We start from the raw sequence: 9148 nt of genomic DNA on the forward strand, positions 1-9148 counted from the left end.
GGCCAGGCACAGTGGGAAGGGACCTGGGGAGGGGAAGCCTCTATCAGCACCCCACGCCCTTTGTCTCCTCATTTGGCTTTGATCCTCTAGCAAATACCCCAGCTTGGAGCTAGATTGGCTCTTACACCCCAGCGTGATCCCAGGGCTGAAGGGAGCTGTGAGTTTTGCCAGGGCTGCCCACAGGGATGTTCCCAGCAGAGCCCTCCTGGGCAGGGGTGGGGCAGGATCCCCCTGCACTGAGGGTGGGGTCCCTTGTAGGGAAGGAGCACTGGACTGAACAGAGCAGAGGAGATTTGCTCCTCTCCAGAGTCTTCTGCCGCACTGGGCAGGGACCCCTGAGGTTGGTACAAATGGCCAAGGACCACCTGCTTCCCACCACAGCTCTCTGTCCCCACAGCTCTGGACAACGTTCATGCACATTCCTGCTGCCAGCAGTGCCTTGCTCATCCTGGTATCCCCTCCTTGGGCCTTGCCTGTGGGAGGTGGGTTCTTGCCTAACTCCATGGGTGCCAGCTCCAGGCACCAGAGGGTTGAGGGGCTGCTTGCAGAGCTTGGGCTGAATTCACTGTGGCTGTGGCTGCTTGGTGACAAATAGCAGCCACAGCTACAGCCAGGGACAGGGGGGACAGTCTGCCCGGTTCACCTCCAGACACACCACCCTTATCACCGGGAAGCTGGTGCAGAGATAAGAGCGGTTCGCGTCGAGTCCAGCCAAGACAACCCTGAGCCAGAGACACGGCAGAGGCTCCGTGAGGAGGGTGACAGGAGCAGATACTGTGTCTCAGAGCAGGGGATTCATCCTCAGCCCCTGGCTGCTGCTTCCCCTGCCCACTGCTACCCCCCAAGTGAGCCCCTCTGGCGGATGCTGAGCCCTTTCTCAACCTTGTGGCATTTCCTTCCTCCTCTGCAGTCCCAGGATGGGGGCACTGGTGAGAGCCAGGGTGCCTTCCCTGCCATGCACAGCCTCTCATGGTTTGTCCCTATCCCTCGGATGCTCTTCCTGGACGCAGCTGGGTTGCTGTAGCAGCAGGAAGGCCAGGATGGCCGGCACGGTGTGGCACCCTGCTGACTCGGCTGCCTGTGCTGCCAGCTGCTGTGAGCTGGTTCCTCAGGAAGCAGCCATCGGGGAGAGCATCCTCTCGCCTCTCACCACCACCCAGAAAGCCCAGCACAGATCATAACCTCCTCTATCCTACCAGGAACGTGAGTGTTCCTCCCCAGTTCTGGCCTTGGCAATAGGTTCCTGCTGGAATCATCCAGTGCCAGTGGCATTTCATGGACAAATCTCTCTGGTGGGGCCACGGCGGACCTGTCAGCTGCTGGCTTTGAGACAAGGAGGACAGGGATGACATTTTTATGGCTCCTATTCAGTCAAAATTTCAGCCAGCCCTAAACACATGCCCTAAACATGTGCTCCTGGGTCAGAACTATGCTGACCCTGCACAGCTTTGCTTACTCTGAAACCTGTGGTCCTACCCAGGTTCTCCCTCAGGGAGCAGAAAAAAAATATGGGATCATTCCAGAAGTGCCACAAATAGAGTAAGAGGTGGTAAGGAGTGAAGGGGATTCCTTCTTCCTCTGGGTCTGCCGGTGGCCAGATCCTTCCCCATGCTGCCTGTTGACCAGGAGAAAGGAGAGGCACCATTGGCTACATCCAAACAAGAGTCGTGGCCAAAGGTGAGCCAGGAGCTGTTGTTGAAAAGAGATGCACAAAAGCATTCCTGTCCCCTTCCCTGCTGCCGCTCCCCTCTTCAGGCAGGGCAGAGGATGGCTGCTGCAGGCGCTGTAGTGCAAGCAGCTCAGGCAGCACCGGACACTGCAGGGCTGGTTCCTCGACTCTGGAACAATGGGACGGCCATGCCAGGGAGCACTGTGCCCTGACAGGGCTGTCCGTCTGCCTGCACAGGTAGGGGGTGGAGGGAACCATCCCAGTCGCTGGATTACCGGTACACGGGCAACTTGGGCAAGCAACTGCAAGGGGGCACTGGTCACCGGGATGCAGCTGGGATGTCATCCCACCATCTTCTCTGGCCAAGGGGCGGGGCTGGGGGGGACACAGACCCTCGGCCAGGATGCAGGGCAGCACAGAGTGCCGGGAGATGTAATTGCCCCTCCATTGTGGGCTGCGGGACAGGCTGCTCCGGGCAGGCGAGCAGGCGGCGTGCCCGGCCGTCACACTCCCATGTCCCCGGGCAGCCCGGCTCCACCGCGTCCCTCCTCGGGGAGGGCTGGCAGGCCCGGTGGGTGCGCAGGGAAAAGGAGAACAAGGAAGAGCAGTGCCTCCAGACCGCGGGGCCCACGGCCATCCCCGGTCGGGGCTTCCCTCGGGGAACGCGGGCTGCCGTGCCGGCGCTGGCGGCAGATAACGCCGTTTCCTTGCCGGCTGCTCCCTATCAGTGCGGCGGCGTCGGGCAGACAAGATCGCACCCCGAGCGCTCCACGCTGGGGGGCTGTCAGAAAGGGGTCCTGGCCCCCTTCACCCCCCAGCCAGCCTCGGGGCGGTTTGTTTTTACACGAGTTGTTTTCTTTCCGGCTTGAAGCCATCCTGCGCGGCGGCAAGAGCCGGACCGGGGCCCCCACGCCTCATTTCCTTGCCATAAAACAACAAACTGGGGGGTGATGCAACGCACCGGGCTGGGACAGCGGGTCGATGGGTCAGGGCACACGCGGCTTTGTGGTTCCTTCATGTGTTCGGCCCCACTGTCCACCCCTTGACCGGCATCCCCCGGCTGCGCTGCCGCCGTGCTGCCCTTCCTGAGGACTCGATCGGGGACTCTTGGAGCCGGGTCTGCATACCTGTGTGCCAGTGGAAGCTGGCATGGAGGGCATCATCCAAGTTTAGGGATGATGCCCCCTCACGTGGGTGCAACTGAGCACCCCAGAGCTTTCACCCTGGGTTCTGTGCCTCTGCTTTGCCCTCACAGCCCCAAGCAGACCTTGAAGAGGCTGAACCCCACAGCTCAGCAGCCTCTCCTAAATCCCAGAGCAGGCAGGTGCTGCCTTGCACTTCCTGGGCACAGAAGACCCTCTGACACAGCCCACCTGTCCCAAGCTGCTTGTGCCTGCGGTGCTCCTTACACGTGTGCTGGACACCACCTTTGCTTGGGAACTGAGACCAATCTTCTCGGTTTTATGTGGGACAAGGGATGGCGTTTTTTTCCTGGCACTGTGACTTCACCAGGGCTTTGCATGGGGCATCACAAGATCACACCAGCCCCATGGGGGCACCTTGCTCCCCACTGCTGTCCTCTCTAAGCTGGGGGCAACGTGGGCAGCTGGCACATCACGGATGAGATGTGTTAACAGTGTGTGGGCAGCATGCGGGCAGCGTGCGGGCAGCGTGTGGGTGCACGGCCAGGCCATCAGCCAGGCAGGGCGGGCGGGCAGGCAGGCAGGCAGGGGGCCGGGGGCACCCACCCCAGCTCCGGGCTGCAAGCAGGGGGTTGGGAAACGTGTGTTTCCCTTTAAGAGGCAGGCCCTGGAGCTGCTTCCTCTCAGCCCTGCAAGAGCCCTAAACACAGTGCATCTGCCTGCAGCCTGCCTGCACGCCTGCCTGCAGCCTGCCCACAACCAGCGTGAGTAGGGCTTTGCCCCAGCGCCGGAACTGGGGAGGGCTGGCACTCCGGGGCGGTGGGCACTCTGCTTGCCATGGAGGACAGGGAGGGATGGCATCACCATGGAGGGAGCTGGGCATCACCGCAGAAGGTGCCAGACATCGCTGTGGTGGGTGCTGCAGCACGATGCTCACTGGCATTGCAGCTGAGAATGCCGGGCCCCCAGCACGTCACTGCAACGCTGGGCTCTGGGGGAGGGGGTGTCACCAGGCACTGGGGTACAGGGGGAGCAGGGCTGGTGCCCTGCACACCGAGGTGTGGAGCTGCAGTGCCTCGAGCCCACCCTGGGGCGCGTGGGCAGCACGTGGCGTTGTGCCCGTGGCTCCAGTGCCTGCAGCACTGCTCACCTCTGTGCCGGCTCTGGGGCTGCGCTGGTGCTCAGGAGGGTGCACCCCGTGCCCTCGGGCACTGGTTCCGCAGATCCCAGTGGGTGGCAAGCATGGGCTGCACCCCACGGTGAGCAGTGGCTCTGACCGCTGAGGAGAGTCCGGCAGTGAGCAACCTGTGGTGAGAGCAGTCGGTTGCACACCCTGGTCCCCGGAGACCACCACCTTACCCCGTATCGGACCCTGCAGGGGGTGAGCACCCGCTCTCACATAGCCCCCTGGCCCGGGGCACATTCGCAGGCACTCGTAAGCCTCGTCTAAGCAGGGCACAGATGTCAGACCCCTCCCGGTGTTGGAGGGGGTCTGCCGGAGGCTTGCCGAGTGCCGGGCCCCCTCTGCCGGCTCTGGGAATCCTCACAAGTAGCCAGTCCTGGGAGCACCTTGGGTGAGCGCCATGCAGGGCACCCGTGGGTGCCCAGGCACCCAGAGCTCGGGTCAGCAAAAGTCTCTGGCGCTGTGGGGCAGCCGGGCTGCCCCCACCCGTGGGACGTGGTTTGGGAGTGAAATGTGTTGCATGGGGTCAGCGCCAGCCATGCCTGTGGTGCAGAGCTCTGGGTCGGAGTCAGGGGTCCTTGGCCAGGATGGTGAGTGCCGCTGGGCTTTGTCTGGAACTGGGGCAGCAGAGGCAGCCTGAGCCCTCTCCCCACCTCCTCGGCTGGGTTGCATGCTCGGCTGCCTCTGTAAACCGAGTTTGCTGCTTACAGTGGGGCTCCACCATTTCTTTCCCCCTTCACCCCTACGTGATGTTTTCCCAGTGCTCCCTGTTCAAAGGACTCCCTGGGATCCTGTTTCTGTAGCTGCCCCATCCCCAGTTTGGTCTCAGCGCTCCCCTCCAGGCTGGACACTCCACAGGCCCCAAAGGGCAGCAGCAGCAAATGTGTGTGCGGTGTGACCCAGGCGGGAAGATGAGGAGGGAGGGGATTGGCAGCCCCGGTTGTGGGGCAGGTCTGGGGGCACAGCTCCTGCTGCCTGCACCTTCCCCTGAGGGCAGGCGAGCCACTCTGCTGGCTCTTTCCACCCCTCTCCTTGCATCCCTGGTATGGAGTCTGCTCAGCACCACTGCCAGGCAGTGCTGGCATAGGCTCCTGGCTATTTTGGGGGGTGTTACAGCAGTCCTTTCCCCCTTCTCAGCCCAGGCTCAGGGTTTGGCCTTGCTTCCCAGCCATGCTGCTGCTCCTGCTACTCCTGGAGGCCACCCTGCTGCAGCTGGCCAGCGGCTCCTACCACCCCTTCTACAACGGCTTCTACTACAATCACATCATGAACGACATGGGCAACGGGCAGGACAAAGGTATATTGGGGATAGGAGGAGCTGGCAGGTTGTCTCAGGGGACTGAAGTCCCCCCCGCCTCTGGGTGGGGCTGAGATCCACTTCTTGGGGGGGTGTGGGGTCCAGAGGAGCAGTCAAGAATGCTCCACGGGTGCTCAGGGCAAGCTCATGGTAGAAGAGGTGGTGGCTGGAGGGAAGATTTGGGGACATTGCCCAGCCCTGGATCCTGACCTGCCCATCAAGCCTTCCTTACCTGTCCCCAGATTACTTCAATGGAGCCAGACTGGTGGTGGAAACCTCCAAAGACCCTGTCTACAGCTACAGTGGTGCCAACGTTACCTTGCCCTGCCACTACCGCTACGAGCCTGACCTGGGAGATAAGCGCAAAATCCGCATCAAGTGGTCCAAGATACGGGATGACTACACCAAGGAGCAGGACGTGGTGGTTGCTATTGGCAAGACCAATGTGGCCTTTGGGGACTTCAAGGGCCGTGCTCACATCCACCGGGCCAGCCAGCACGAGGCCTCGCTGGTCATCAGTGATGTGCACCTGAAGGACGATGGCAAATACCGCTGTGAAGTCATTGACGGGCTGGAGGATGAGAGCGACGTGGTGGACCTGCGGCTGCAAGGTGGGGCCATGCTGGGGACCTTGTGACCCTCTGTGCCAAGCCAGTGAGCCTGACCTTCTGTGACACCTCCTCCTTTGTGGACAGGGAGGCCAATTGTGGGCAGAAAGCGGCTGGGGTGCTTGGTGGGATGAGGTGGTGGCTCGGGGCTGTCTGACTGCAGGGTCTCAGCAGTGAGTGAGCCCGAAGCAGTCTGCACAGCTGGGACTCTGAGGGTGCTGCTATGGAGTTAGAGTTGGGAGTGACCCCATGGCTGCAGCATTTCCTGCCTTTACCCACCCATCTTCCCGCTGTGCTGCATCATGTCCAGCTGTCCCCTCCCCTCCCAGCTCTGTATATCTCAATGCCTCTTGCGATGAATGTTGGTGACTGGTCCAGCCCCTCTTGCTCACTTGCCATGAGGGACCTGACTCAGCCTTGACTCTGCTTCCAAGCTCATAGCTGTGAAAATGTCCCTCTTGCTTGCCCCTGCCCATTCCTTTGGCCCTGTCTCCCAGTGTCTTGTCCCCACAGGTCCCTGTGACTGTGTCCATGATAGTGATGCACATGGTTCTGTGGTCCATCCATCCCCGTGACAGTGGTCCATCTATCCCCATGTTGGTGGTCCATGTGTCCCTGGGATCGTGGCCCATATGTCCCCATGATGTTGGTCCTTGTATCCCTGTTCCTGTAGCCTATGCATCCTCACGACAATGATCTCTCCATCCCCGCAGAGGTGGTCCATGGCTCCCTGGGACCAATGTCTGTGTGTGTCCAGGGCCGTGGTCTATACGACCCAGTGGTGGTGGTCCCTGCAACTCCATTATCATAGTCTGTGCATCCCTGTATGTGCAGGTGCCGTCCCCATGAGGGGGTCCGTGTGTCCCCAGGACCAAGCCCCTGTATTCCTGTGCCACCAGATGTCGCTGGCAACTCACCGCTAGCGCCTGCACGCCCGGAGCAGCCCCATCCCCGCATTCCTGAGCCTTGGGCTCTGCCACACTGGGGTGGTCCCTGTCTCTGAATTTGGGATGGGTCGGGGACCCCTGTGTCTCCTGCTGGGGCTGAACTCGGGGCGGGTGGGCTGCCCACAGAGCCAGCTGAGCATCCCATCTGCCTCCAGGCATCGTGTTCCCCTACCAGCCTCCCCGCGGGCAGTACAGGCTCAACTTCCACGAAGCCGAGCAAGTGTGCCAGGACCAAGGTGCCATCCTTGCCAACTTCAACCAGCTCTTCCAGGCCTGGAGTGAGGGGCTGGACTGGTGCAACGCGGGCTGGCTGGCCGATGGCACCGTGCAGTACCCCATCCGCCTGCCCCGCAAGCCCTGCGGGGGCGTGCACCTCGCCCCGGGCATCCGCAGCTACGGCCCGCGCCACCGGCACCTCCACCGCTTCGATGCCTTCTGCTTCTCCTCCGCGCTCAGAGGTGGGTGCTGAGCCAGGGGGGGGGGGGCTGGGATCCTGGGGAAAGTGGTGTGCATCTCCCCCTCAGGGCACAGGGATCGGCCTGGATGGGGATGCACCGGGCAGGGATGCTCCAGATGGGGATGTTCCAGATGACTCTCAGCACTGATGCTCCCCTCTCATGCTGCCCTCTCCCTCCTAGGAGAGGTTTTCTACCTGGACCGCCTCGCTGGGATGACGCTGGAGGAGGCCAAGCAGAGCTGCCAGGATGCAGGGGCCGAGATTGCCCGGGTGGGGCATCTCTACTCTGCCTGGAAGTTCCTGGGGCTGGACCGCTGCAGTGCCGGCTGGCTGGCAGACGGCAGCGTCCGCTACCCCATTGTCAAGCCCCGGCCCAACTGTGGCCCCTCAGAGCCTGGTGTCCGCAGCTTCGGCTTCCCCAGCAAGGGCAGGTTTGGGGTCTTCTGCTACAAGGAGAGATAAGGAGCCAGGAGAGATCCTTCTTGGATGAAGGATGTTTCCAGCCTGACAGTGCCTGGTGTTGGGCATTTCCCAGGGCTGTTTTAGGGGTGACTGGGGGGAGGTGGGATGGGGGGAGGCTTCTTTTTGTTTTGTTTTGTTTTGTTCCTTTATATTTTCCACATCTTGCTCAGCAGCTGGCACATGCAGCTGCTTGGGGCAGCTGCCAGCTGGGCAGCGTGGGACAGTGCCTGTCATGGGATGTATGCAAGGACGATCCCCGTGGGCTACAGCTGCCACCCCACTTGGCCCTGCCACTCCATGGGTGGTGGCCCCTTCCTGCGGTGGCAGGTTGTCACCGACACTTGCCTGCCCTTCCAGGCTGGTCCTACCCCCAAGTTCATGAGATGGGAGTGAGGCAAAGCTGGATTTGGCCAGAGTAGAGAGCAGGCGTCTCTGTTGCACCTGGCCCCTCTTCCAGCCCCATCCCTGACCCGCTGAAGGATGTCATTGTGCCTGTCCCTGCGGGAGCGCCAGTGCCTTATCTCCATGTGCCTGTTGCCTGGACTGCACTTGAATTCTGGTGCCTTCTTCTTTGATCAGTTGTTTATGAAAAGATGTATTTTCCTGGACGTCTTCTAATAAATTGGAGAAAGCCCTGGAGTGACGTGGCTGTCCATCTCTCTCCCAGTACAAGAGAGGAGTCTGACATGGAGAGAGGATTTGGGAATCCCTGGCTGGTTGCCTAGGACTGTCTCATCCTTGGCTGAGCATTGTCTTATTGCTGCTGGCTCCGCCCTGTGCCCACCCAAGCTCAGACAAAGGCTTTGTGTTCCCTCATTAGTGAGTGTTAATTAAGCCCCTGAGTGTCAGAACTGAAAGCTGGAAGATGAAGCAGTTCCTGCTGGCCATGGGTTTTAGATGGGTTTTAGGCATGCTAGTTAACTCCCTCCCGAGGTGGGAGACGAACAGGGAGGGTGATGTCCTACTGTAAGGTCCCTCTTCAGCTGGGGCTTGGGACACCCCTCCCACCTCTGTCGTCCCCAGGGATGCACCCTTGGGTGCTGGCTGGGGCTGAGCCATTCCCATGTAGCCTGGAGCACCCGGTTTGGGGTCCCCTTCCTTCCTTGCTGCCTTACCGTGGGAGAGACCCTCCCTCCTTCCAGCCCAGAGAGACACACCCCTTCCTTAAAAAAAACAACACTGACAAAGCGCCCATTCCGATTTCACTCTCTTTATTATTTATCATTTTTTCAAAATAGTATATGTTCAAAAATATAAATAGGTGCAGGGAACGCTGGTGCCCCGCACGGTCCCCTGGAAAGAGCACGTTGTCCTGGACGGGCGCTGCGCTGCAGAGGGGGCGCTGGGGAAGCAGAGAGGGGCCACAGCCCCCAGCACCCGGGT

At 61.0% G+C, this 9148-nt stretch overlaps 1 protein-coding gene across 1 annotated transcript; it reads left to right on the top strand.

Annotated features, from left to right (window-relative positions):
• Positions 1-3506: 3506 nt before the first annotated feature.
• HAPLN3 (hyaluronan and proteoglycan link protein 3) lies at positions 3507-8397 on the top strand. Its single transcript, XM_051797277.1, has 5 exons — positions 3507-3575; positions 5132-5291; positions 5534-5902; positions 7002-7304; positions 7485-8397. Exons 2-5 carry the CDS (start codon positions 5165-5167, stop codon positions 7763-7765), a joined length of 1080 nt encoding a protein of 359 aa, XP_051653237.1. The 5' UTR covers positions 3507-3575; positions 5132-5164; the 3' UTR covers positions 7766-8397.
• The last annotated feature ends 751 nt before the right edge of the window (positions 8398-9148 follow it).

Source organism: Manacus candei, unplaced genomic scaffold, assembly GCF_025592945.1.
Source record: "Manacus candei isolate 608988 ecotype Guabito, Panama unplaced genomic scaffold, ASM2559294v1 h1tg000046l, whole genome shotgun sequence".
In the NCBI taxonomy this organism is placed as follows: Eukaryota; Metazoa; Chordata; class Aves; order Passeriformes; family Pipridae; genus Manacus; species Manacus candei.